The following is a 27,716-nucleotide window of genomic DNA, read 5'->3' as shown; positions in this document are numbered from 1 at the left end:
TAGTGGCAGCCGTGTTCCCAAGGCCGGGCCACGCTGTCACCAGCCCCCAGCCACTAGTGGCAAAAGACTTGCGGGGAAGCAGGTTGGAGTCATGCGGGAAGCTCTTCGCAGCCCAGAGCCAAGGGACCCCATGTCTTGGCACCGGCCACCACACAGGGAGGTGTGCAGAGGGACAAGGTGCCCACCTTCAGCACCCCATCCCCACCCTCACCCCTGCCTCAGGACCCCCTTGTCCTCCCCTCGGGGTTCCCCCTAAGGACATGCCCCCCCGAGGTCCCTGCTCCAGTGCCCCTGGGCTGGGGCAGGAGGGGAAGAGACGCAGCCTTTCCCTTTGCTGGGGCTGTGCAGCAGGCACACCTCAAGGGGCTCACAGCATGAAAAACAGTGTCCTTCCACACACAAGTAGAGGGTCACCCCCCCACCCCACACTGGGGTGTCCCACAGCTGCCCCAGCAGCACCCAGAGGCACACCCAAGCCCTTGGTGTTGAAGGGGCAGGGCTGAGTACAACTGGCTGCGTTCCTGCTCACATCACCAGGCAAGAGAAGGGTGCACCCAATGTCCTCCTCCACACCCTCCCCAAAGGGCTGCACCCAGGGGTGCCACAGAAATGTGGCGCAGAACAAGGGACTCACGATGTTTGGGCTTGTTCAGTGCCACCCTGAGTCACCCGGTGACTGTGCCTTCAGGGCTAGAGGAAGCAGGGACACAAGGGGATGGCATGTCTCAAACCATGGGGAGAGATCCTCATGCTTCTTCCCCCCCCCCCCCCCCATTTGTGTAGGTCCTGCATAAAAACACAGGGAGAGCAGCACACAGGCAACATGATGGTGCACACAAGAGCAGCCGCACATAAGCGGCCAACAGCCCGCCTTGTTCTGGGGGGCTGCAGCAAGCAGAGGTAGAGGGCGAGAAACATGATGCCACCATGTGCTGGATGGTGGGAAAGGGCATGTCAGGGTGGGGGCACCCTAGGGGGCTCAGATGTTCTGGCAGCAGGGCGCCTGCCTGCCCTCCTGCTGCGTGGGTAGCACCCGGATGGGCTCGATGGTCGTGGTGGGGCCAAACTCTGACTCTGGCTGCCCAGTGATCTGCCTCTGTGACACGATGCGGTATATCTCTGCCAGAAGAGAAAGAAGAGAAGGAAAAAAAAAAATATCTTTAAATATATATTTCAGTGGGGGGACCGGTCCCCTCCCAAAACACACAGCTCAAGGGGTGCAAATGCCCACATCTCCCCATCCAGGGGAGCAGGATCCCACCCCAGAATGTACAGTCAGGGTCACCAGCGGGTCCTGGGAGGACACAGTGTCCGAAACCATCTCCATCTGTCCCCCACTTTCCCGGTTGCCCCTTACCCGAGAGGATGTTGTGGAAAGCTGTCTCCACGTTGGTAGAGTCCAGAGCAGACGTCTCAAGGAAGGACAGCCCATTCTTCTCTGCAAGGACAGGGTGAGACTCAGGCAGGTCCCGTGAACTACAGCCACCCTGGGATGGGACAGGACAGGGCAGGATGGGGAGATACCTGCAAAGCTCCTGGCCTCGTCGGTGGGCACGGCCCGCAGGTGCCGCAGGTCGCTCTTGTTGCCCACCAGCATGATGACAATGTTGGCATCAGCATGATCCTGCAGCTCCTTCAGCCAGCGCTCAGCGTTCTCATATGTCAGGTACTTGGCGATGTCGTAGACGAGCAGAGCTCCCACTGCTCCCCGGTAGTACCTGGGGAACAGTGAGGGGACAGGGTCACAGCAGGGCCCTGGGTGAGGGACACGGGTGGGGAGCAAGAAAACTTACGCCGAGGTGATGGCCCGGTACCGCTCCTGCCCGGCCGTGTCCCAGATCTGAGCCTTCACGGTCTTGTTGTCCACCTGGATGCTCCTCGTAGCAAACTCCACCCCAATGGTGCTCTTGCTCTCCAGGTTGAACTCATTGCGGGTGAAGCGCGAGAGCAGGTTGCTCTTCCCCACCCCGGAGTCCCCGATGAGCACAACTAGGGGGGCACAAGCACAGTGTCAGTCCCCCTGGACACCCAACAAAGGCATTTGTATCCTGCAATGCCGATCATCCCAGCAAACCCCACAGCCCAGCCTGGCAGGGATGGGGGATCTCCCCATCTGCCCCCTGCCCAGACCCCACGTCCATTTCAACCAGGGAGAAGCTGCCAGATAAGGGAGCTGCAACTGGGAAGCTGCACTCAGGGAGCAAGACCAGCAGCCTCCGCTCATCCCAGCAGCACCACAGCTACCTGTAAATGTCCCTCAAGAAAATTCCTGCCATTGCCTGGAAGTTGCCAGGCGTTTCCTTCCCAGCACTGGGGACAGGAAGGCCCCATACACACCTATGTACACAAAACAGGCAGAAAACCAGAGCCAGGCCAGAGAAGCCAAGCAGAACTGGGTCTCCTAATTCCAGCCCAAGCTCCAACCCTGAGGGCACACAAGAGGACTTAAAAGACATGGTCTGAAGGGAAGCATCCTCCTCCACTGCTACTGGTCCAGCCCATCAGCCGGGAAGTCCCCCTGGGTGTGGGTTAGTTAAGTGCATTTTCTGCCTGTCCCAGATCTGGCTGGTTCCTGTAAAACCTGGTACAACAGGCTCTGGGGAGGCTTTATCATACGGCTTCCCTGTCAAGTTTGTTGAGTTTATGACTCAACAGGTTTTGATTTTTTTTTTTTTTTTTTTTTAATACCCCCACTGCTGATTCTGTTCATTCTCCAGGTGCACTCAAATGCAGCCTGCTTCGCTTCACCCACCCTTGTGGGACCAAGCTTGGGGGACACTTTTCCCCACCAGGATCAGACAACAGCAGGGCTGAGATCACAACCATCCAGTGACCACACTGGGGAGAATGCTGGACCAGCAACACCAGCAAGGGACCACTGGGTATGCCACACTGCTGCACTTGTCACCAGGGCTGAAAAGCACGCTGCGGATTTGCCTGGGTTTTGCAGCAAGACACATCTACACTCTTTCAAGGCTCAGCAGCCGCCATCCTCCCAGGATATTGCTCCATGTTCTGGATAACCTCTTCCCCATCAGCTCCAGCTCACTGGGACTTGGCTCCCTTGCATGGGCTGGGATGCAAAGCCTCCAATGAGGTGGCCATCCCAGTGCCAAAACCCTCGTTGCAGGGCAGCCAGCAAATAGCATTGCTCCGTGAAACCCTACAGCATGTGGAACAGCTCCCTGTGATCACCGAGGGCAGCTGGAAGGCACCGGACCCTCACTGGCAATCACCACGTCAAGGCGTCCAGCAACAGAGGGAAGGGTGGCTCCTCCGTGCAGCAGTGAAAGCTGCTGCATGCTACATAGAAGCCTGGGAGGACCATGATAATCTGGGCTACCCTGGACAAACCGGTAGAAAAATGCAGGCCAGCGATGAGCCAGGTTCGTTAACGCTTACTGAGCCTCACCACTTTGATCTGGGCTTGGTGTTTAATCAACGGGAAGTTGCTACTTCCCCCAGTTCAACCGCTGTGTCCCCTATTCCAGCAGTGCTGTGCTCCTGCTGCCTCTGGCCCCAAGCACAGGCATGGCCTGGGGACAGGAGGGCAGCACAGCTGATGCCTGCAAGAGCCCTGGCTGCCAGGAGACAGCACTAAGTACAGCCAGGGGAAACTGAGGCACAGACATGCCGTGCTGCATCACCCCTGCAGCCAGCAAAAAAAGTATTGATATGGGAAAGCCTTAGGAAACGAGACTGGGGGAGGAAGGAAGGAGCAGAGCCAGCCCATGCCGGGCACATGCTGACCTTGCACAGCCCCCCATGGCCATGGCATGTTCCTTGCACTCCTGCAGACTTTGCACCATGCCAGGGATGGAGGGAGTGGGTTTGACGGGGCAGGGATCCAGCAGCCTCTGGGGCACCTCGTTGCAGAGGAGGTACATGCTCAGCCCCATCCGCCTAGCTTGAAGGGCAAGAGGGACTCAAGCAGCATTGTCCATCCACCCCACGCACAGAAGCATTTGACACAATCAGTCCTTGCTGCCTCTGAACAGGCAGCATGAGCTGTTCAAAGCAGAGAGCACACATCCTGCGAGCACCAGTGAAACATCCTTGACACATCACGTCCCACCCCAGAGGTGGGGATGAAAACAGCCTGGAGCTCTGCACAGGGGCCCTGAGGAAAGGTCCAAGGGGCAGCCATGCCCAGGGCCATTTCTCATCTATCCCAAGCCCCTCCAGCAGCATCAAGGGCCTTCCCATGAGCACAGCTAGAATTTGCATCATGCTTTGCAACAGAAGGCAGCTGATGCTCCTGTCTCAGTGGGAAATCAGGATAACACTGCTTTGAGCAGTGACCATCTCCCATTTCTCAGGGTTTGAAGCTGGTCTCAGCAGAGCCATGTAACCGCAGAGAGCGCTGGCCCAGCTCTGTGCCCTTAAACATTGTGTCTCCCTTGGAATTTGCTCCTACTTCGGGAGGGATGAGCAGACCTTGCATTCAAAACTAAGTTCTCTTATTTTTTAAGGAGTCCAGAAATCACCGTAAGACTGAGGAGGGGAATGCAGATCCCAGTGCCGAGCTGCTCTCAGCCCTGGCTCCTTTAGGATCACAGGGAAGGGATGGGCACCACAGGAGGACAATGTGCTGGGGCCATCTCAGAACCACGCTGCTGGTGCAACACCGGGCCAGAAGGAAAGGCCATACCAGCTGGAGGAGCTTCTGCCCAGGCGCCTCGCTCCGAGTCATGACCCAGCTCTGGCTGCATCAGTTTCCCCCTTGCTGGGTCCCAGAATAACTCCAGAGAGGAGGATTTTCCTGGGCAGGGGCCAGGGGAGGTGTGCAAGGAGCCAAGGGCTACTGTCATGTTGGTGGCTGGAATTACTCAGGGTCTTTCAAGCAGGGCTGTGTGGGGAGGCTGACTCATGGTCGGCTGCCAGGTGATCTCACTGCCTGGCTTTTATTGCTGGGGAGGTTGCAATGTTGCCAAGCTGTTGTCCCCTCGCTTCCCCCAGCACCCGTTCCAGCCACAGCAAGGCAGTTGGTGTAAGGGGAGAGCTGCTACGGGCACGGAAACCTGGCATGCATAAAGGGTGGCAGCTCGGATGAGGATGCTCCACAGGGGTGCTGGGCTCCTACAGCCAGGAAAACCAACACTGCACCTCCAAGGGCCCAGCCCCATCCCACCTTGCACACCGGAGGGGTCACACCATGACCAGCACCAGGAAGGACAACCCCAGAGCCCTGGATCCTTTCCCTTAACTGCAGCCGGGCGAGCGGCACAGCTTTTCCTCTTGGGATTGCTCACTCAGCCCCCAGAACTGCTGCTCCCACCCCAGCCACACATAGGAGAGCACCCAAACCTGCTCAGAGGGGCTCAGGGGCCAGCACGGCACCCACAGGGCCACAGAGACCACCTTTCCCCACCGCCCCTGCCTCCTCAGCCTGCCCCCAGGGACCAGCACCCTGCCTGCCACAGGCACGGCCACCCCTCCCCTGGATGCTGCACCCAGGTGAGGGCTCTAGACTCCTCCCACAGCAGTGACAAGCTGCTTTAATTAGCACTAGAGCCACCAACAGCCACCTGCACCCAGCAGCCACAGACCAGCTCTATGCAAATGCTCGGACCACGGCCAAATTTCCACCCTGAGGCCCCAGCATCACTGATACCCACCATCCCTCTGCCCAGCACAGGGGAGCACCCCAGCAAGCCCCCCCCACCGCCCCCCCAGGTCCCCAGCACTGGGAGCTGCGTTATATCCCAGTATAAACCAAAGCCCCAGCTTCCAGCTCCGTCCCGAGGGTGCTGCATGGAGATAGCACCGCCTGCAGCAGGCTGAGACCGAGCACAGCTCATCGCAGACATGGCCAGAGCAGCACAGGCAGGGCGGGAGACCCACCTTTGAAGAGGTAGTCGTACTCATCGTCCTTGCCCCGCATCTCGCCCAGCACCACAGCCCCACTCCTGCTGGGCCAACTGGGATTTCCGGGCCTTACCCAGCCCTGGCAGGGGCTGTCCCCTGCGCACCCATTGGTGGCCACAGCCCTTCCTCCTGCATACCCATTGGCGGTCGGGGCTGTCCGTCACCGCCCAGGTGTGCTCACTCGGGCCAGGTAAGGGGGGGGGGGGGGCAGGTATGAGGCTCCTCCCATGGGCGAGGGCTCTGCTCCCCTCCCCGCGGGCTCTGGGGTGCATTGGGGTGCATTGCATCGGGGTGTCCTCACGCAAAGCGCTGCATGGCAGCAGGGAAAGGCCACCACCGCGTGCATGTGTGCTACTGACGGGTCCAGGCATGGCCACGCTCTCCGCGCAGAACCACGGGCGCAAAATGGGAGCTGGGCCGACATGTCTTCTTGGCACGGTGCAAAGGGAAAGAGAGTGTCCAGAACCAGAGGAAGATATGGAGAATCCAGCAGCAATTCTCCCATTTCCGAGGGGTTTGGGGTAACTGGCAGAGGCCAAGTCATGGTCTGGACTGATAAACTGCCGGTCATTCCCTATAAGCCATCGAGGGTGTGGGGATGTGGACAGGGAAAGGCTCTGTGGGGAGGGGGCACGGGGGCATCATGGCGTCAGGCTGGGCTGCTTGGGTGGCCATGATTTCTGACATGTCATGGAGGTGGGGACCAGGGTATGGGACTACAAACACACGGGAATTCTAACTCAGGAAACCTGCGTTTTGCAAGTGCTTTAATGATTGCGTCACTGTTGCACTGGACACAGAGCTGCTCCCAGGCTCTTGGCACTGACCTCTGCACTGAGCCCCATCCTGCTGTGCAGACAGGAGGGACCTTCGCTAGGTCCTGCCATCACACTTGTCCCGTGTCTAGGATGGGGACAGAGGTGTGCCAAGGGCTGAGCACTGCCACTTTGCTCCTTAGGGCTTGGGATGACTCTAGAGCAGTCCCCGGTGGGGATGGAGACCTGTAGGGACAGCCATGTCCCCAGTGCATGGCACAGGGTGGCCCCACGGGAGCAACCCCAGGGCCAGACGCAATCGGAGAGGCTCCTGTCACTGGCATGATCCTGGCCAGAACCTCCTGGCTCCTTCCCCAGCGGTGCTTTGGGGGTATCTCAGTCCTCTGCACCACGGGTCCAGAGGGGCTGGGAGGTCCGTGCATGACAGTGGTGATGCTAATTGAGGCCCGGCAAAAATGAAGCAGACAGAGAAGAGCTCCTGGCACTGGTGCTTCTCACTGTTTATGGCAGAATTTGGCCACTGTCCAGGCTGCTGGTCCCCACTGCACCAGGACAGGGGTGGCACAGCAGGCTGGGTGACACCAGCCTGTGCCAGTGGCCAGACGAGTCTGCGTGGAGGCAGACCCAGTGCTATGCCACTGGCATGTCCTGGGGCTGTGGGGGTCCCCAGGGGCTTTCCGGGGTGCCCAGCCAGCTCAGAGGGCCACACAGCACGGGCGCTTCTCCATCTGCACCGGGGCTGTGCTCGCCAGGGTCTCACTGGCAAGCGACACCGTGTTGCTTTCGCTGCTCCTCTGCTTCTGCTTCTGCACTTTGTGGAAGATCTCTGCAAAACAAGAGGTACGGGGTGTGTGTGTGTGTGTGTGTGTGTCTGTTTGTCAGCCAAGGGCCCCCCTGGGGAAGCAGGGACAGCTTCAAGCCTGCAGCCCCTGTTGCTCGCCCTCTGGCCCACTGCTTGGCACATCGGTGACTCTCTTTCCCCTTTATGCAGCAGAAAGGACGAGTTGAGGGGTGACAAAGGAGCAGCTCCCCCAAATTGCATCCCTGCAGTGCCTAGGGAACACCCTGCACTTAGGCAATTTCCTCTTGCCCAACCTGGGATTAGTGCTTCCCCTGTGTCAGGGCTGGCAGCTCCCCAGGCCAGGCTGGCTCGGCACTATACAGCATGGCATGGCACAGCACGGCACAGCATGGCATGGCACGGCACAGAACGGCACACCTGGCTGCGCTCTTGCCCTGACGCTGCTGGCTGCCATTCCTGGAGAGGTGCTCCTGGCTGAGCATCACCGCTCTCCATCCCCATCCCCCCAGATCCCCATGGCTAGTTCAGCAGGGTTCTGCAGACATTGAGTCAGGAGCCCAGGACAACAGGAAAGGAGACCAGGGATTACAGGGGCAGAAGTCCCCCGGGCTTTGGGGATGCCTGGGGGCCATGAGAACAAAGCCATGGGGTGCGGAGAGTGAAACGCCCAGCACGAAAGGCCGGAAACCAAACCAGCCAGAAAGACGACACCGAAACCAGCCCCAAAGAGCTCACGTGGAGCAGGGCAGAGGAGAGACGCACTGTACATCCTCTGCCCAGCCCTGCATCCTCAGTAAGGGACCCCTCGATGCTCCGGTCCCCAGGACCCCGCTGCACCACGGCACCAGTGCAAGTACCCTTCAGGATGGTCTCGAATGCCTGCTCAACATTGGTGGAGTCCAGCGCCGAGGTCTCAACAAACAGCAGCCCATTGTTGTCTGCAATGAGAGGACTGAGACGATGCAGACCCCAGCAAGGGCACGGCTCCATTTCCAAGGCCCTTTAGAGACATCTGGGTGCCTGCATTGGTGCAGGTCCCTGCTATCAGGGAGGTTCCCAATCCCCCAGGCCTGTGGCAGGGTGCCAGCCTGTACCTGCAAACATTTTCGCCTCCTCCATGGGCACCTCCCGAGCCTGCGTGAGGTCGGTCTTGTTCCCCACCAGCATGACGACGATGCTGGCCTCAGCATGGTCGTACAGCTCCTTCAGCCAGCGGTCCACCACATTGTACGTCTGGTGCTTGGTGATGTCAAAGACGACCAGGGCACCCACTGCCCCCCGGTAATACCTACGGGAGAATCCCACCATTACCCCAGGCTCTGGACGTCCCCCACAGCATCCTCACCTGTGGGGTTCAACTACAAGGGCATCACTGCCCAGGTACCAGGAGGGAACACTGATTTTGGGCATCCCATCCTTACGCAGAGGTGATGGCACGGTACCGCTCCAGCCCAGCTGTGTCCCAGATCTGAGCCTTCACCACGGCGTCTCCCACCAGGATGGTGCGGGTGGAGAACTCCACGCCGATGGTGGTCCGGCTGTCGTGGTTGAACTCATTGCGGGTGAAGCGGGAGAGCAGGTTGGTTTTGCCTACCCCGGACTCCCCGATCAGGACAACTGTGGAAGGAAGGGAGAAAGCCCATCGCAGCTGTCGAGGAGGGGAAAAGGCTGCTCCAAGACACTTCACGGTAATTCAGATAACCCTTTCTGACCAGAGCCAGACCAGCCAGACTCGTTGCCTTGGTAGTGTGGCAGCCAGCCCACCCCAGCTGCTGGCACAGGGTGCACGGGCATCCCTCATTGCCTGATGGCCCCAGACCTGGGCACAGAGGCCAGGCAGGCACGTAGGTATAACCCCCGCTGCAGTCACTCCTTCAGCAAACGGGGGTCCTGTCCCTGCGTCATGAGCTCTTACCCCTCGAGCATGGCTGAGCCACCTTGGCTGAGCACAGCCATGCTCCCCGTCTGCTGGCGAGGCCCCAGCAATGTTCGGGGAGGTCATGCCACCAGGCTCTGGGCAGCAGGAGCAGGGCAAGGACGCTGGCAAGGCCTGAGTCACCCTGCCTGTGGTGGGCATCCAGGACTGACGGCACATCAGAGCCTGTCCATCTCTGCTTGCCCAAGGTGCGGAGCACTGAGGTCCAATGGGGTCCGGCTGGTAGCGCCTGGCAGAGACGCAGGACGCCAGGACCCCGTGCCTGTGGAACCCAAGCTGGGGGGCCATGAGGCTGTGCCCCTGCTTCTTCAGCTCAAGTTTGACCCCTGTGTCCTCTGCATGTGCCGCCACCCGGGTCACCGCAGCAGAAGGACTTTTAAATGTCCGCTGCTCTCAGGGGTTAATGGGCTCGCACAGCATTTACATCTCGCAAGCTCAGCCCCAGCCATCTCAGTCCCCACCACATGCCAGCAATTTGCCCAGTGTCCCACACTGCAGCCTTGGGGTGGGCATGGGTCTTCCCGTGCCTCTGCGGACCCCAGCATCATTCACCAGCCCTGACCTCGTTGCCATCAGGTGGGGCCAGTGCCTGCTCCCCGATCCCGACCCTTCACAGCTCCTGGCACACATCAAAGCTGCATGGATGGTCAGCAACATCCCAGTTTGGGACACAGCAGCCCCTGGGGGAAAGGCACCTCAACTCCCTCCCTGCAGCCCCTGGCCTCCTGCTCCATCCCTTTTGGGGAGGGGGGTTCGCATCAAGCCCAGAACTCACCCTTGAAGACAAAATTATAATCCTCCTCGGTGTTGCCCATGTCGTCCTGGCTGCCACCCGCCCTCGCCAGGGCTGCCGCTGCTTGGTTTCCTCCTTCCCGCTGCAAAGCCTTGAGCAGACGGTGTAGGGCGGGCCGGGCTCCGAAAGGCGCCGAGGGAGGAGATGGAGGGGACAAAGTTTCCTCTCTGGCAGGGAGTGAGCGGGGTCCAGGGAAGTGAGTAGGGTTCGGGGGAGAGCCGCCAAGGCCGGCCAGGTTGGTGGTGCAGAACGGGCCGGTTGACTCAAGGGGTGGGACTGGGTGTCGCAGCGCAGGTTGGGCAGGTAGTGTCACCCCTGGGACTCGTCACGGGGCAGCCGGAGGAGGAGCCGGGGCCCGATCCTGGCTGCAGCGCAGGGCAGGCTGGGACAGCAGGCAGGGGTAGTGTGGTGGGCAACCAGGCCAGAAGCAGAGCCCCCAGCTCAGCCCGGTTCCAACAGGCTGCGAACGCATTTCCTCGCCTCTGCTGCCATCATGTGAAAGCTGGGGAAACTGGGGAAGGTGAAGGAGCCCTGGCCACCCCGCCCCGGTACCCCAATGCAGCCAGGCAGGGGTGCAGGGGGGCTCTGCTCTGTTGTACCCACTGCCCCTTGACACAAGCCCCTGCTCTGTTTTTCCCCAGGGCAACGGCCCATCGCAGGGCTAAGGGCAGCCCCAAAACACTGCCCCAGGCACACCCAGCCCGGCCAGGCGAGCGTTACCCCCCCAGCTCCTCCTTTTATTTGTAAGAGACACAAAAGGACACAAGCATCAGACACACTTTTATTTACCTCCCCTGCTTTTTTGCTCCCCCCACCTCATTTTTAAAGGCCACACCAAAGCAGGACCAAGCTCCTGGATGTCCATGGGGCTGCTCACCCCCCACCCACGCTGGTGACAGGGTCGAAGCAAAAGGCCTTTGCACAGTGGCACCTCTGAGTCCCTCCGCTCCCATGTTCAGGATGCGGCCACCTGCGTGAGCGGCTCCTCCAGGTACTGGACCAGCGCCTGTGCCTGCCAACAGAAAGGAGTGTGAGTGGTGCCAAGGTGGATTTTGCAACCTGCACACACACTGCCCGTGTGCTTATTTTAATTTATATTTCATTTTAGAGCCTTAAAAAAGGTGTGGTGCAACCCCTGGGCTGGCAAAAGGGACAGAGAAGTCTCTGCAAGGAGGAAATGGGCGTCCCAGGCATGGCAGCTTCCTCCACCACTCCCATCCTCATCCTCCTCAACAGCTCTTTCCCACCCCACAGCAGGGATGCAGTCCTGTGACCCCCCCTCCCCACTCCCCACCAGCATTACCTTGGCCTTCAGCATCCCAAATCCAACTGTCTCCTTCGCGTACATGCAGAGCAGCAGGTTTGCTACCCGCGTGATGGCCACTCGCCCCTCCTGCCCAGGGAGAAACAGCGCCCATTGCACCCCCAGCTTGGCAGAGACCACCAGCAGGGTCCTGGGAAACCCCCAGAGCCATGGTGGTGCCTGGGTCCCCAGGGAGGGGAGGCCAGCCCCCAGCCCCACATACCATGCAGTCCATGAGGATGAATTTGAGGTTGTCCTCATTGAATGCCTGGTGCCCATTCTTGTCGTAGGCCACCCAGATGTTGCTGGCAATGGCCGCAGTGACCCTGGCATCAGTGTCACCATAGCCCGAGTAGGCAAGCAAGGACCCTTCGTTGTTCAGGAGCCTAGAAACGAGATGGGGGGATGAATTGGTGTCTTTGAGCCTGGTGGGAGACCAGACCCCATCACAGTGCCAGGGGGCAAAGCAAAACCCTCCCAGCCCAGTCCTCTGCCCAGCACTGCTCCCAGGACACCCCAGGTTTGCAGGGGATTTTGGCAGTGGGTGGTGAGCTTCAAAGCCTTGAAGCTCTGGGGTGGCCCCAGTCCCAAGCAGGGCAGTGTGGGTCTGCAGTGGCTGTGTCTGTCCAGCAGCAGGACCTGCTGCAGACCCGGCACAAGCCTGGCAGGCAAGCACCATGCACCGTGCGTGGCCCTGGCACTGTCCATGTCCCTGGCACTGTCCATGTCCCTGGCACTGTGCACTATGCATGGGCCCAGCACCATACACGGCCCCAGCACCATGTACTCTGCACAGCACATGGTTCTGGCACCGTCCATGTCCCTGGCACTGTGCGCCGTGTACAGGCCCAGCACTGTACACAGCCCTGGCATTGTGCATCGTGCACAGCCCCAGCACTGTGCATAGCCCAGCACCATGCATCATGGACCGTGCACGGCCCCAGCACCACGCACAGCGCATTGTCCTGGCACCATCCATGTCCCTGGCACTATGCATTGTGCATGGGCCCAGCACTGTGCGCAGCCCCAGCAGTGTGTCCTGTGCACAGTACATGGTCCCGGCACTGTCCGTGTCCCTGGCACTGTGTACTGTGCACAGGCCCAGCACCATACACAGCCCCAGCATTGTGCATAGCCCTGCACCATGCATTGTGGACCATGCATGGGCCCAGCACCATACACGGCCCCAGCACCGTGCACCATGTACTGCGCACAGTGCATGGTCCTGGCACTGTCCCTGTCCATGGCACTGTGCACAGTTCACAGGCCCAGCACTGTACATGTCCCTGGCACTGAGCACAGCCCCAGCACTGTGCATAGCCCAGCACCATGCACCATGGACCGTGCACAGCCCCAGCACCGTACATTGTGCACTGTGCACGGCCCCAGCACCATGCATGCCCCTTGCAGGGCCCCTCACCCACCCCACCCCCCCCGCGGGGGGCATTTTCAGGGCAGGGGGAAGAAGGCACATCCTCGCAGAAGTATTACCCTGCGTGGAGCCGAAGCATGCCAGCTGGCCCCGTGGCCCCCAGCGCACAGGCCGGGGGAAGCCGCCCCTCGCCCCTGGCCCCCAACCCCTACTCACAGGGTGCTCTGAACCCCGCCGGTGTTGGCCTGGCTCAGCACCTGCGTCAGGGCTTTGGGGCGCAGCATGGCCGCAGTCACCCCGCTCTTCGCCCTGCGATGGCGGGGAAGGATGGAGCAGGCCTTCTCCGTCAGCGGGGCCATGCTCAACCCAGAGCATGCTGGGACATGTAGTCCCTGTCCCAAGGACGCCATGCATCCTGCTGCAGCAGGTGGCCTGTTCCTCAGGGACACCCAAGGGTGCTGCCCCAGCACCCAGCTTGGGGTGCGGTGGGGTCCGGCTGCCCGAGAGGCACAAGGTGAAGGAAATCCCGGCCGGGGGGGGTGCTGGGATCGGCCGGACACCCCCAAACTCTACTCCTCGGCTGGCCAAGCACTGCCCTTGGCACCCAGCTCCCGGGTTTGGATCAGTCCTGGCAAAAAGGCCACGGCATGGCAGCAGGAGGCTCGTTCCCCACAACGAGCCCAGGGGGCGGGGGGGGGGGGGGGTCCAGCCCTCACTGGGGGACAAAATTGGGCCCGTTAGAGCGGCTTTAGCAAAGGGAGGGAGTGCAGAGGGTGAACCTGGGTAAGGGGGTGGGTGCAGGGTGGATCCAGCTAACCAAGGGGACCCAGGCTGCAGCCAGCTAATAAGAGGGGTGCAACAGGGATCCAGCTAATTGGGGGGGTGGGGGGGGTGGGATCTGGCTAACGAGGGGGATGCAGTCCTAACCCGGCTTCCGAGGGGTTCTTGTAAGGTGTCTGAGGGCGCTGGTGCTGCTGGTGCTGCAGGCAGCGGGACAGGCAGCGCTGCGGGCAGCTGCCCCCGCCTTGCCCCTCTCTCGCCGCCGCCCCCTCCCTACCCCTTTAAGCCACCCCCCACCCCCCCCGCAGCAGCTCTGCTAGCTCCCCGCCGGGCCGCTACGGGGCGGTAGCGGCGGCGCTGGGGGCCGGGGCGCCGCTCTCGCGCGGCGGCGTGCGCCGCCTTTCTCTGGTGGCGGCCCGGGCTGGCGGGGCGGGCGGTGAAGATGGCGGAGCCGAGCGGCGGCGGGCCCGGCCCCGGCGGGGAGGGCGAGGCGGGGCTGGGAGGTCCCGGCGGGGCTCTCATCCGCGTCACGGTGAAGACCCCCAAGGACAAGGAGGAGATCGTCATCGCGGACGGCGCCTCCGTGCGCGAGGTGGGGGCGGGGGCGGGCCTGGGGGGTGTGGAGGGGAGAGGGGGGCCTGGGGGGGGCCTGGCTTGGGGGTGAGGGACTGAGGGGACCTGGGGGGGGGAGGGGGCTGGTTTTGGGGGCGTGACGGGCTGGGGACCTCAGTGTGGGGGCTTTTTGGGGTGGGACCTGGCTTTGGGGAAGGGGGAGGAGTTTCGAGGGGGAGTGAGGGAGTCGGGGGCCCTGAGAAGTGGGGGAACGTGGCTTTGGGTTGAAGGTGGGTGATAGAGGGAATTGGAGGGCTTTTGGAAATCTGGCTCGGGGGGGGGGGGGGGGGACCTGGGGGGGCACACCTGGCTTTTGGGGCCTTGCGGGAGCCAGGCTTTGAGAGAGCTGGGAGACCTGGGTGAGGGTGGGGGCTTGGGGGGACCTTTGAGTGGGGACCTGACACTAGGGATGGGGACAGTCCCGGGGAAGGGGAGATGGTCCTGGGGGTAACGCGTGGGAGGGTTCGTGGGTGTCAAAAGCAGGGCGTTGTTGGGGGTTGTGTGAGGGGCTTGGAGAGTGGCTTTGTGGGGAGTCGTCGTGGTGAATGGAGCTTTTGGGTGGATGTTAGCTGTGGGGAGAGGGGTGTGAAGGATCGGGGTGGGGGTCTGGGGGCTTGGCCCATGGGCGGGGCTACACGGGGAGTGGAAGGGAAGGTGTTCCTTGAGTGGTTGGTATGGGAAGGGTGCTGCGATGCGGAAAAGCATCTTTAGGGGCAGAGCCAGTTGAGTGTGTGTGGGGCTGCCTGTGGGGCTACAGCTGGGTGTTGTGGGGTGGGTCTGGACACTGGGAGGCAGATCCCTCGGGACTGGACGAGTCTTTGGGACAAAGGTTGGATGGAGTGGGGGAAAGGAAACATCAGCCCATGTGTGGGCTGGGGGGCGTCTGCTCTTGTGAGGGAGCTTCACGGGGCACAGTGGTGTGGGGTGAGCAGGAGGGGGCTGGAATTTGCAATGACTGGCTCAAGCACCATCGAAGTGGCTGTGCCTGCTTGCACAAAGTGTCATCGGCACAGCTCTTGGCTTGTTGCGTGCTTTGATCTGGGGTGTAGGGCGCAAGGTTGTGGTGTGAAGGACCTGGCAGAGGTCTCTGGGGAGCAGAATCGTGGGGTAGGCAGGTGCTGTAGGACGTATGGCCCTCCTGTTCCTTGCTGGTCGGCTCCCAAGAGCCTGTTGGTATAAGCAGGATGTTAAGTGACAGCTTTGTGCAGAGGAGGGCCTAAAGCTTTGCGGCCAGCGTGACCTGGAGCTCAGGGCTGTGCTCTCCCAGGCGTTGTTTTTGAGGGTTCTGGTGCGAAAGCTATGAGCTCCTGTGGGATAGGTGTGTGCTTCTCTTTCCCTCCTGGCCTTTCCCTCTGAATTTCCTGTAGTATGTGGCTTCCAAATGCAAGGCTTTTTTTTCCTCGCAAATCAACTTGGGAATGCCCCAGCTGGGCTAGCAATGACAATCTTATTGGCAGGTGTTAATCCCACCCCATCACACAGTAAAGAAGAGGTGTCCATGTTATGTGGTGTGGCATGCTCATAGGGAATTCAGTTGCAGAAATAGGAATTGGAGAAGACCTAGTTTATTTCCATTGGCTGATAAAGGATTGTTCCCTTTTCCATAGAGCTCTGTCCTGTATTAAATCAGAGTTGGGCTTTCCTTAGGAAAAAAATCAAATGAGCAGAGGCAAAAACAGTTCAGTCATTCAGAGGATAAATGGTGTATTTGGATTAGACCTAAGAGACACACTTGATCTTGCTTTGGAAGCCTTCAGCTCTTCTTGAGGTAATTGCTCTATTCTTTCTGACATTTACTCCACATTTTGTAAGTGTAGAGCTTGTCTTTGTTGTTTTGTTGTTTTTTTTTCTTAACGCCTCAGACATCCTCAGCAACTGGTGACTGAATTGGTACCTGCATGGGCTCCTTTTGGGTGAGGTACTAAAGGACTGTTAGTTCCTTATGCTGTTTGCATAGTGGATATGATACCTGGAGTATTAGCTTTAAATTTCTGGTCTTGGTCCTTTGCCTGAAAAATGCTTTGTTTGTTTTTCAGTTCAAAGAAGAGATTTCCAGGCGGTTTAAAGCCAAACAGGATCAGCTGGTTCTGATCTTTGCTGGGAAGATCCTGAAGGATGGAGACACGTTGAATCAACATGGGATCAAAGATGGGCTGACTGTACACTTGGTCATTAAGACTCCACAGAAGTAAGAAACTGCTTCATCTTGGGGGGGCTGATGGTAAATGGGTGATGCGAATAAATGATGGTGGAGCATTTCTGCCCTGTTGGTGACTGAAGCAGAGTTCTTGTGCGAGGCCTGAGTACTGGCTTTGGGGCGTGTACGAGTCTGGCAGCGGTGATCCGGCAGGAAAACTCTCCCAGGCTTGCTCTCTGCCACGGCTTTGCCATGCAGCTGTGGGGTTTATCACTTGGCCTGTCTTTTCCCTAGGTTACACAGCTGTGTAAGTTTGTGGCAAGTACCTGAGGGGGTTGACTCGTCTTTAACACATCTTGTGTATGTGGCTTTGAGTATTTTGAGCCCTTATAATTTAGTCATCTTGAAAGAATCCACTGAAACTTGATATCAGTTCTAACAAAGATAAGTTGCTGTTAACAGAAATTACTTTCCCAATGAATTCATGTTGAAGTTGCAACTAATGCCCAGTTTTTCTTTTGCTTCCTATTATGTACTCTGCTCTAAGGCTGTGCTCATGCTCTCTTAGGTGCCATGGGAGGGGAGGCATGCTGCATGTGCAGAGCACTATCTGTGGGGCACAACAGTGTTCCTGTGTGGTACCTATAGGCATGTCTGCATGGGCAGGTGCAGACAGGTGGGTGTTCCGCCTCGGTGGGAATGCGTGGAGGCTCAGACTGTATGACCACGTGCATGCAGCGGTGTGGTTGTTAGCTCAAGTACAGTACTGTGGGCACACCCAGTTCCCACTTTGGACATGGCTCCCTTGTGTCTGTCTGCACCGTGTAGCTCGACCTGAGAAAGGGACTTGGGACTGACCACAAGGTCCTGCAGGGTTAGGCTTTTCCCAGTGCTATCCAGCGGAGTGTTGAGCACAGAAGGTTCTGGGGGACAGTTGCTGTATTCGAGGCGCAGCCACATCTTGTTGATCTCGAAACGCCCTTTGCAACCATTTCTTGGGCTCCTTGCTGCAGTCTGATTGGGCTCCTGATGAGCTAACAGGGCTGTGTCTCTTTGTGCAGTTCTGCTGTCCCCTGAGAGACCTGCCTTACTGGCTTAGTCAAGATTAGTGCTTCCCCCCCCCCCCCCCCCCTCTTTTTTACAATGGCAAGCATGTGTATTGTCAGCTTCTGCAGGAGGCATCTGTCTGCATTCTGCATCTCCAGGTAGCCTGACAGTCTGATGCTGTTTACCACTGTCTCCACAGCAAACTGTGGTATTTATGAACCATTTCAAAGGGTAAACAAGAGAGCCGTCCTGGGTTGCTCCTTTTTTTCCCCACTAATGGTCACAAATAAGTGCTTACTGAAGACATTACAGCCTCTTCCTGTGCTGAGAGAAACCAAGTGACCTTTCTCCAGCTTCCTTCTTCCTTTTTTGTTCAGCTTCCTATTTGCTTTGTTTCCCCACTCTCTGCCTCCCTCTCAGTGGCCATTGGTTTTCAGCAGCAGTCAGGTGAGTCTGGAAAGTGGACATGGACCTTCAGGTTTCATTTTTAAAGTTCTGGAATAAGAGTGAAAAAAGAAAGGGAGTTAAAGAAAGGAATCATTCTTGGTTTGGGAAAAAAAAAAAGAAGAAATCATTGTTCTTATTTACTTGTCAGTGGCATAATAGCATTATTTGAGGTGAGTAAAGTGAATTTTGTGGTCTGATTTAATGTGAAAGCTCTTCAGTACTAGTCTAGAACTTACTGTCATGACTACAGATGCTTCAGAGAATCTTTCAATGTTCTTTTTCAAATTTCTATAAAAAATCCTGAGAAGGAACTGTGATTACAAGGTACTAGCTTGGGTTGGTTTACTCAGTAAAGCTGATGTCCAGCATCTGCTACGCTGTGCCTTATGGCACAGTATCTGCATGTGTGTATTAAAAGAAGTTCTAGTCAATTTGTGTTGGATGGAGAAGCTTTGCATGCAAGGTACAGCTAGTAGCAGAGATGTGAATTCATAGCCAAGCTGGCCAGAAATGTTCTGTAACTTCATGGGGCAGATGCTAGCTGCCTTGTGCCTCAGTTTCCCTATCTGTAGAGTAATGCTGATACTTATTTTTGCCACCAGGAGCACTGATAGGAATATTCAGTGCATGGGAGGATTTGCAGAAAAGCATATTCTTGTTTACCCTATGCACTAGCCCTGCTGTAACCTCCTGTGGTTTCTGTGGGAGCAGCAGGAGGATTTTCCTGTTTGGAGCAAACTCATTGCTCAAGGATATAGCTGAGGTAAATAGTTCAGTGTGATTCAAGGAAGAGCTAGATACAACTCAGGGTAGGACCAGTCAAGCCACTTCATATGGGCCAGGATAAAATGTCAGGGGCTGTTATGCATCAGGATGGGAGGCAGATTCCAGCAGATGGAAGGCATCTGGGAGCACAGCTGTGCATCTGTGCAGGCGGGACTGGAAACAGCCAGGGCTGGCTGCTGTGGGGACAACAGGCACAAAGGGATGCTCAGTCAGTGTGAGGTGCACCGTCCTGTGTCTCCCACAGAGGACTCTGCTCACTGTTCCTGAATCTCAGGAGTTTAATGCCTTCTTTTGTTTCTTTGCAGGGTCCAAGATTCAACATCTGCTGCTTCTGCCCCCAATGCTGCTTCTGCCCCCACTGCAACCCCTTCTTCTCCTGCTGCCCCATCTCAGCCTTCCACGTCCAGCAGTGCCGTTTCTGACACGGGGAATGGCAGCAGACGGAGCAGTGGGTCAGGGACCATGGGAGGTCCTGGAGATGGAGGCCCTAATAGTGCTACATCCATCCTGTGTAAGTGATGGCTGTGAGAAGGTGTGACACAAAAGAAGAATTTCCTAGGATTAGACCAAGGAGTTGGGGTTTTTGACCCCTGTAGTTGTCTCTGCTTGCTGGAGGCTTTGCATGAGTTGCTTCCATTGGCATGCTTTGGTTTCCCTGTTCAGGATAATGCCAAAGTCCTTAGTGAAGCATGTGTACGGAGTGTCCTCCCTTGGAGCTGGCTGCTGTAGGAATGTAGGATACCCCTAGATTAGTGTGGGTGCAGTTCAGCTGATGTGCTTGTCCTCTTCTTGCAGCTGTTGACAGTTACTGACTCACATCTCTCTCCCTGTGTGTTTTTCCCTCTCCAGCTGGCTTTGGTGGCATCACTGGGCTGGGCAATCTTGGGATGGGCTCTGCCAACTTCATGGAGCTCCAGCAGCAGATGCAGCGGCAGCTGATGTCCAACCCAGAGATGCTTTCTCAGATCATGGAGAATCCCTTGGTGCAGAACATGATGTCTAACCCTGACCTCATGAGACAGATGATCATGGCCAATCCCCAGATGCAGCAGCTCATGGAGCGAAATCCAGAGATAAGCCACATGCTGAATAACCCAGAGCTTATGAGGCAGGTGAGTCAGCATGCCAGGGCCTGTTTAAAGCATGTTCAGGAGCATCTTTGTGGACCAGCTTCAGTGTCTACTCTCCAAAGGGAGTGTGTGAATGCCAGATCAGTGATTTTTAGAGATCTTTTCCTTCCTGCCGTAAGCTCCCCACAAACAGATGGTGGTCTTCAGTTATGTGAATACTGCTTACTCAACCCACATACTTGCAACTCTTATCTCCCTTTCCAGGCTATTGAATTCATCATGTGTTGGGCAAAAAAGGATGCTGGGATCATCCTGGCATGCTTCATAGAAGGATATTGTATTCTGATTCAGGGATGGGAGTAAAAGCAGTCACAGAGAAGTGAAGCTACTGCAAAAGCTTTTTGTTTCTCTCCATTTCTCTTGATAGATTAAATATAGACTACAGAGCTGTACAGTCAATATTTTACTGCCTGTATCAGTGGAGAGTACTAGTCATAGGCTGGGATCTTAGAGGTCTCAATTTTCTGTACAATTCCAGAACAGAGAGGACCCATGCCCTAGAGGCCTGGCTATCTGGAAGACTGAAGGTTCATCGGAAGGGAAGCATAAGGGATGAGCGAGAGCCTTGAGTGTTAAATAGCCCTTGACAGGACTCTGCTGTTCCCCCAGGAAAACTTGTCAGAAGGTCTTTCTGGGTTGTTGCTGAATGAGCCTAGTTTACATTTGCTTCTCAGTTATCTTTCTTTCAACTGTGTCGGCCACACATGAAATTCCAGAGCTGCAGGACTAAATTGTGAATGATCCATACTAAAGCAGCATTTCAAATGAGATCTGAATGTTCCTTGTGCAGGGGAGACCCATCAGAAGTCTAGAGAGGGTGAATTTCTTGGTTTTCTTGAAATGGGAAGGATCCAATCTCTTCTACCTTCTCAGTTTTTGAATGCAGTCCATCTACTTTGAGTGGGAGCATATGGGTGTTAAATGTTTGGATGTCCTGATACTGCTTAGAAACAAAACAATCTCATCCAGCTGAATTGAGGTTGAGAAGGAAGAGAGCTGAGCAAGGATGGGAGGAGCCAGGATCCCTGGGCTCTCTTTGCTTGGATAAATGATCTCTCTGCTCTCTGGCTGTGAAACGGGTTTAATTATACTCTTTCTGCTGGGAGCTGGGATTTAACTCTTTCAGCACTTGGCTGGTAGATCAGTAGAATACCACTGGGCTGCTAACCACTCTCTTGATCTACTCTGGTCTTCCATGGTGCATATGGGCCTGAGCTTTCCATGTTTCCCCCCTTCTCCCAGACAATGGAATTGGCTCGTAACCCTGCCATGATGCAGGAGATGATGCGGAACCAGGACCGTGCTTTGAGTAACCTCGAGAGCATTCCAGGAGGATACAACGCCCTGCGCCGGATGTACACGGACATCCAGGAGCCCATGTTTAGTGCAGCCAGGGAGCAGGTATTGGCTGTATTCCTGTAAGTGGGGTGTAGTGTGCTAAGCATGGGAAAGGGGTCTTTTCCTGACCCCCGAGCTAACGGAGCAGCCTTCCCAAAGCATGGCTGACCACCCCTCCCACTCCAGATGATGAATGCAGCCACTAGCAGGAGAACATTGTGCAGTGCCTGTCATCTGCTTTTATTACACAGTTTGGTGTATCTGAGCAGATACCTGACCTCGCTCCTTTGGTCTCCAAGCAGGCTGGATGCCAGCCATCACTGATGTGAAGGCCCCATAGCTTCGTTAGCACAGCCCTCTGCTCTCAGCCCAGCTTACTGTATTAGCTCAAGCCTGACGCCTTTGGATTGGAGCTGGCTGAGATCCAGCTGGCTTGAAGCACAGGAGGAGTGAGCACAGGTCTGTCTCCAAAAGGCTGTGCAGACATACTCCAGTCTAGCATTACCTACTGGTATGTCCGGGTGCTGATTTTACGTGAATGTTTTGAAGCCCTGCATTTGGGAGCCAAATCTAGGGCTGTGGCCACTTCTTGAGCCTGGTCTCTTTGTGAGTGAGGTGTGTTGTGGATTACAGATTCCTCAGGAGGCAAATTATGGCATGTGTTTAGCGAATTCTGGACCTGGATGAATATGATTGGCTGTTCCCTAGCTTGTACAGTGGTGGGGTTAGTCCGATATTCTCTGCTGGGGCTGATTACAGCTATTTCTTTTTTCTTTTTCCCTAGTTTGGCAACAATCCTTTCTCTTCCTTGACGGGAAATTCTGATAGCTCAAGCTCTCAGCCTTTGCGGACGGAGAACAGAGAGCCGTTACCGAACCCCTGGAGTCCCACACCCCCTGCTTCCCAGAGCCAGGCACCCAGCAGTGAAGGGAGCACTGGCTCGGCAACCACCCAAAGCACACCGACTGTATCCAACCCCTTTGGGCTGAATGCTGCTAGCATTGGGGCTGGTACGTAAGCGGGAGAGGAAGCAGAGGGTGCTACTGACTAAAACAGGTCACCCAGGCTTCCTTGGAGGGCGGCTCCCTCTGGCATTTGAGTGCCTGTCTGTGGCTGCTCTCCAGATGAGTGATTCTAGCCCAGTTGCAAGCTAAAATGGATTATCTGTGGTGTGCCTGTTGGAGGGTTACTTTGGGAACTCTGATGTCCCTGCAGCCCTCGAGAGTGTGGGAGAGTGGCAAGGAAAGCACTACCATGGCTGTCCACAGTGATATGCACTGTTGGCCAGGGGATGAAGCAAAGGCATTGCTGTTATATGTCATGTTGTATTTCAGGCATTGCAGCAGTGCTTAGGCTTCTAAGGGGTTTTCCTTTGTCTTCTCTTCCCTTTCCCCTTGCAGGCATGTTTAACAGTCCAGAGATGCAAGGGCTCCTGCAGCAGATTTCTGAAAACCCTCAGCTGATGCAGAACATGATATCCGCCCCTTATATGCGGAGCATGATGCAAACTCTTGCCCAGAACCCAGACTTTGCAGCACAGGTAAAAGTGTTGCAGTTTTCTTTTATTGTCAGACAGGCTGTGAGCACGATGCTTGTGAGAACCAGTCTGCTTCTATAGCTGGAGTGGTTCCTCTTGCAGAAACTGGAGAGCTGAGTGAATATAGACAGTTTTGTTGTATTTCTCAATAGTTCGAAGGCAGTCACAGTACTGAACCCTGTGTCTTAGGAGCCCCTAACAAAAAAGGTGGCTTTCCAAGCGACATGGGAATGGCCCTTCTCTTTGCCCATGGTCAAGTAGCCCCAGTTCAACACTGCTGCCAGGAATTGAGCTGTCCTGTTTTGGTCCCCATTAGCAGGGGAACATGTTGAAAGCCCAGGGAGGGAGTCAGGCGTGTGACTGACTTGTTCTTCATGGCTTAGTTACATAGGGTTTAACAGCCAGTGGCAGCAACCCTCTGACCCTACCTACGTGTGATGTCTCTTGCTAGATCATGGTAAATGTCCCCCTCTTTGCTGGGAATCCACAGCTTCAAGAACAGCTCCGCCTTCAGCTCCCTGTCTTCCTGCAGCAGGTAAAGGCCCCTGTCTGGCCCTGTGCTGCTCTCAGCCCTGGGCTCCAGAGCTTTTCCATCCTCTGTAGGAAAGGGAGTATCTTGGCAGCTTAGTCAAGTGGACTAGGAAGCATGTGGGCTTGGGTGGTTTGGGCTGTGAAAGAAGGGGTTTGCACAGGGAAGAGAGAAAGGAAGAGCTTGTTTAGACAAGGCAATCTAAATTAAGTAGTCTAAATTACCTAAAGGTGGACTTCAGATTAGATTAGTTAAGCTACATGAAACTCGTGTGTGGACAGTCTCTCACTGTAATGAGTTTACAAAAATTAAAACAGTTAATTGTGCTAGAGCAGCTGGTTCACTCAGGTAAATCAAATAAAATCACTTTAATTCCAAGGGCTTGTGCCCCCAGTTCTAATCTAATTCACCTAGTTCATTTAGGAAATTTGATCTAAACCCTATGAGTATCTCTGCAGATGAGCCCTGCAGTCTGGAGACTTGAAGGAGGAACCAGACTTGCAGGTTCACTCTGGCTGCAGGGTGAGAGGCACAGCTCTATGCTCGTTGTTCAGATTGAAAGCTGGTGCATCTCTGGCTGCGGAAGCTCTCAGTGTTTGGTACCGTTGTGTCTTTTTGCCTTTGTTCCTAGATGCAGAACCCAGACTCCCTCTCCATTCTCACCAACCCCCGCGCCATGCAGGCGCTCCTCCAAATCCAGCAGGGACTCCAGACACTGCAAACGGAGGCCCCAGGACTAGTGCCAAGGTAATAAGCGCTTTAGAGTGGGTTTCTGCAGGCAGAGCTGACATGCTTGATACCAGCATGCAGACTAGCTGTTGATTCTTCGAGGAGATCTGCTTAGGGCACTCTGTCATGGGGACTTCTGCATGTGTGTGTGCCTGCAGGCCTCTGAACTCCAGCTAATGAGCACTTTCTGCTTGTTTATACTTCACGCAGAAAATCTTTGACCCTTTTTTTTTTTTTTTTGGACAAAAAGGTTTGGAAACCACTTGGTCCCTCCTCCATCTTTTGTTTGCTGTATTCACTGTTGGCTGAACTCAAGAAATTTTATCTCTGAACTTGAACAGTATGAGATGCACAGCCACAAGGTTGGGTGGGTACCTTGGGGCAGACTGCTCTGCTGGCAGCCCTCAGGTCTTCTGTTCTGTGGCAGCATGTGTCACATTCAGTCTCTGCAGTTCCTTTCAGGCCTGCACCTCTGTTAGGATTGCTTACTCCCAGTACCATGTGTGACCAGGATACAAACACAGCCGGTTTAATTTACAAAGCTGTACTGTAATATGGGCCTCAGCGAGGGCCAGCCTGGCAGAGCCTGCTGGTTACTGTGCTGCCCAGCTCTCAGGGGACACCCAGAAGTGCCAGCTTGCCTCTGAGCGCACCCTGCCTTCCTCTGCAGCCTCGGCTCCTTCGGCATGCCTCGAATGCCCCCGTCCTCCACAGGAGGAAGCACAATCCCGGAGAACCCTGTTCCCTCCGCTTCGACGCCCGCCAGTGCCTCTCCAGCTGGGGGTGGTAACCCCCAACAGCAGCTCATGCAGCAGATGATCCAGCTGCTGGCCGGAGGAAGCTCTCAAGTATGTAATGCCCAGCTGCATGCTCATACACTTCTGGGGAGGGGCATCTCCAGGGTGAGCTAGAAGCTCTCCCAATCCCACTCACTCTAGGGATGTGGTCCCTGAGAGGTTTCTCTTGGCTGTGGTGCTTTATGCTAAGTTTGGTGTCTGAGGCTGGCTAGTTCTTTGGGGTGTAGTAACCCTTTGCACAGGTTTGAAGCTAAGAGTGCCAGGGATCCTCCTCCCAGCGCTGCTGTCACTGTAGGTACAGAACTTGGACTAACTGTGTGCACAGTGTGGCTGCTTTGCTAAAGCCCACGGGGAGATGGGTAACAACAGTAAACAAGCCTGGAATATTTTCAGTATGCCTAAAGCTGAGCTCAGGGTCTCTGCTCAGCCGTCATTGCTGGCCTTGCCCATATTGGATGTTGATCTCTGCTGTCTGACTCTAAGGTCTTTGTGCTTTCCTTCTGTAGGCGCAGAGTCCTGAAGTGCGATTCCAACAGCAGCTGGAGCAGCTGAACGCCATGGGCTTCATTAATCGTGAGGCCAACCTTCAGGCGCTTATAGCCACTGGTGGAGACATCAACGCAGCTATTGAGAGACTGCTGGGCTCCCAGCCTTCCTAAACTCTTGTCATGCTGCCCCACAGATGTCAGCACATGCATCCATACACATGTACAGGGGATCTTTCAGGAAAGCCCACCATCATTTTCATATCTGACAGCTGTCCATGTATTTAAAACAAAAAGATACAGCTTAACCCCTGACCTTCCTACTAAGTTAAGATTTCATGTTGAAATGCTCTTTAACTGGCTTGTATGTGGATTCCAGTTCTCATCGTGGCCACAGAGACTTCAGATGTGTATTTTTTCCTAAATATGCCCTCTGTCTCAGACACTCTTCTCTCTCTCTCTCTAGATGGTAGAGGCGATTACTTCTAGTTACTTACCTGAAAGATTGTGTTTTGAGTAGCTTGATTTTAACTGTACATGATTCCCTCCCCTAGTCCTCCTTTCAGGCAAATATTTAAAACTTAAGCCACGTTTGGTTTTGGTTATTTCTCCCAGCATCTTATTGGGAATGGATCAAAAGAAAAATTGAAATTACCTGGAAATTTCTGGTGTTATTTGTCTTAATGTTTCACTGGATGAACTGAGCCTGTGTCCCGTGCACACAGGTGCCTCTGATCTCCTGGTAGAGGGTTAATGTGCATGAAAACTACATTTGAAGTATGGCCTCTTTACACTTTTGGGATGGTGTAAAGGAGCCTAGATGCCTTCAGGGATCAGGCTTGCTGTTCTTGAACTTGAGTTGAAAGTGCCGTGCAGAAGAATGTGTTCGAAAGGTGTGTTTCTGCCCAAGCGATTTAGTTCTTGCGCAGCAGTGTCGGGTTTGTTGACTCTTGTGCTTCATAGGCTCACTTCTGAAAGTGTAAAAACAAAAAAGAAAATTGAAAAATAAGTTAATGATCTTTTCGCTTCACTGGAAAACGTTGAAGTTCATGTTCTTCCCAGTTTAGATCCATCCTCCATTCTCCCCCTCCCCCCAGTTTTGGTGTGTTTGAATGTTAAGACTCTCCAAGAAACTCCCCGAGGACCAGCAGGGTGATATTTTCCCAAGAGCCTCCATGGCTGTGTAATTTGCATACCATTTTTATCAAAGAAAATAAATGCGCACAACCATCTGTCTCCCTGCACTCCATGTATCTTCCTTGATTGCCACATTGAAGCTGGTTGAGTTCCCCTAGTTACTTGTGATTAATCTGTCTTGTCCCCCACACTTACCTCTTGCAGATCGTGTGGGGTGTCATGCAACCACACCGCCTGGGCGGGCTTCCTTCCCTCTTGTGGCAGGAAACCTTTTTGACACTTAAGAAATGCTGCTGAAGGCTTGCCCAAAATCTGGCCCTAAATATGCCTGATTGGAAGCTTCCTTTGAATTAGGGACTTTCAAGTATGTGTAGGACAAGTAGTTCTGCTGTATTTGGATGACCTGACCCACAGAAGCCAGTGGGTTTTTCTGCACAGTGCTTGCTGTTAGCTGGGTGTTAGTGGGTTTTGGGTGTTGGTTTTTTTTAAAGTTTCTTTTGGTAGGAGAAGATTGGGGAGTGAGGGGGAATGGGAGGAATCCCAGTGCTGCCTTCTTGTATACCTGTAAAACCTGCTGCACCCAGCTTGCTTCTGAGTTGGAGATGGGATCTATCAATACTGTGTGTTGTTGGAGAGCGTAGGTGGAACAGTGGTTGCGTGAGAAAACATGGGAGTGCATGCGGGCTGGAAATGCGCCTGCCTTTGTGTATGTGCATTATGAGACTGGGGTCGTTTAGATGAGGATTCAGAAAGCCTAGCCTAATCTCTTCCCTTGGAGTCTGTGCACATACATGTGGATTTCTTTTTGCAACCTCTCCAACGTAAAAGAATTTGTGGAGAGTTGTGTAAGGATGAGTACTTAAGTTCCTGGTTGCACTGGCAGGGTCAGAGCTCTTTCCTAATGTTGCTCATCGGCCCCTTTGCAGTTAAAAATGGGCTTATAAAAAGGCCTGTATGGTCCTTTGTGATCTCTTAGATTGGGCAGATGACCTTTGTCTGCACTAAGGTCTGTTTATCTCTGCAAAGGCTCTGTCCCCATGCAAGCCAGCTCTTGCAAAGAATGTGCTTGTGGGAGTTGCAGACAGAGGATGGGGTAACCAGGTAAGTGAGAGGGAGCGGAGAAGGCAGCTGGAAGGAGAGGTGGTGCTGCTGGGTTGCAGGGAGCAGAGACGTAGCCCTGTCTTTGCAATAAAGCTGTGCTCTGCATTTGAACCTCTTTCAAAAGCAAAACTAGTCCCAAATTTGTTTCTGGCAAGCCACAGTCCTTCCATCTCCTTCCTCAGTGTTAGCAAGATGTGCCAATGTGGTGTAAATTACACCAATGTGAGGAGCCTGCATGCTTGTGAGGGGATCTGGTGTGCTGCTTGCTGGCAGG

The 27,716-nt window shown here is 55.3% G+C and overlaps 4 protein-coding genes across 7 annotated transcripts; 1 reads left to right on the top strand and 3 right to left on the bottom strand.

Annotated features, from left to right (window-relative positions):
* Window positions 1-771: 771 nt before the first annotated feature.
* Window positions 772-5,928, bottom strand: LOC126040365 (ras-related protein Rab-11A-like). Its single transcript, XM_049804613.1, has 5 exons — window positions 5,845-5,928; window positions 1,794-1,989; window positions 1,525-1,718; window positions 1,358-1,438; window positions 772-1,119 (listed from the first exon to the last, which is right to left on the bottom strand). Exons 1-5 carry the CDS (start codon window positions 5,882-5,884, stop codon window positions 980-982), a joined length of 651 nt encoding a protein of 216 aa, XP_049660570.1. The 5' UTR covers window positions 5,885-5,928; the 3' UTR covers window positions 772-979.
* A 690-nt stretch (window positions 5,929-6,618) lies between these two features.
* On the bottom strand, window positions 6,619-10,550 carry RAB25 (RAB25, member RAS oncogene family). Of its 2 annotated transcripts, XM_049804612.1 has the most exons (5): window positions 10,158-10,546; window positions 8,868-9,063; window positions 8,541-8,734; window positions 8,304-8,384; window positions 6,619-7,470 (listed from the first exon to the last, which is right to left on the bottom strand). In XM_049804612.1, exons 1-5 carry the CDS (start codon window positions 10,195-10,197, stop codon window positions 7,340-7,342), a joined length of 642 nt encoding a protein of 213 aa, XP_049660569.1. In that variant the 5' UTR covers window positions 10,198-10,546; the 3' UTR covers window positions 6,619-7,339. The 2 variants fall into 2 exon arrangements, with proteins under 2 accessions (XP_049660569.1, XP_049660568.1); XM_049804611.1 differs by having other exon boundaries at window positions 7,379-8,384; window positions 10,158-10,550.
* A 392-nt stretch (window positions 10,551-10,942) lies between these two features.
* On the bottom strand, window positions 10,943-13,397 carry LAMTOR2 (late endosomal/lysosomal adaptor, MAPK and MTOR activator 2). Its single transcript, XM_049804614.1, has 4 exons — window positions 13,067-13,397; window positions 11,702-11,864; window positions 11,479-11,568; window positions 10,943-11,187 (listed from the first exon to the last, which is right to left on the bottom strand). Exons 1-4 carry the CDS (start codon window positions 13,258-13,260, stop codon window positions 11,131-11,133), a joined length of 504 nt encoding a protein of 167 aa, XP_049660571.1. The 5' UTR covers window positions 13,261-13,397; the 3' UTR covers window positions 10,943-11,130.
* A 649-nt stretch (window positions 13,398-14,046) lies between these two features.
* On the top strand, window positions 14,047-26,440 carry UBQLN4 (ubiquilin 4). 3 transcript variants are annotated; one of them, XM_049804605.1, is made up of 11 exons: window positions 14,047-14,222; window positions 16,279-16,430; window positions 18,965-19,170; window positions 19,509-19,771; window positions 21,032-21,190; window positions 21,912-22,137; window positions 22,528-22,667; window positions 23,116-23,199; window positions 23,825-23,940; window positions 24,593-24,770; window positions 25,226-26,440. In XM_049804605.1, the coding sequence occupies exons 1-11, from the start codon at window positions 14,073-14,075 to the stop codon at window positions 25,376-25,378; spliced, it is 1,827 nt and encodes a 608-aa protein (XP_049660562.1). In that variant the 5' UTR covers window positions 14,047-14,072; the 3' UTR covers window positions 25,379-26,440. The 3 variants fall into 3 exon arrangements, with proteins under 3 accessions (XP_049660562.1, XP_049660563.1, XP_049660564.1); XM_049804607.1 differs by lacking the exon at window positions 14,047-14,222 and adding an exon at window positions 16,141-16,160; XM_049804606.1 differs by lacking the exon at window positions 23,116-23,199.
* Window positions 26,441-27,716: the final 1,276 nt, after the last annotated feature.

Source organism: Accipiter gentilis, chromosome 7, assembly GCF_929443795.1.
Source record: "Accipiter gentilis chromosome 7, bAccGen1.1, whole genome shotgun sequence".
NCBI classification, from domain to species: domain Eukaryota; kingdom Metazoa; phylum Chordata; class Aves; order Accipitriformes; family Accipitridae; genus Astur; species Astur gentilis.
This window is presented reverse-complemented; position numbering and strand designations above follow the sequence as displayed.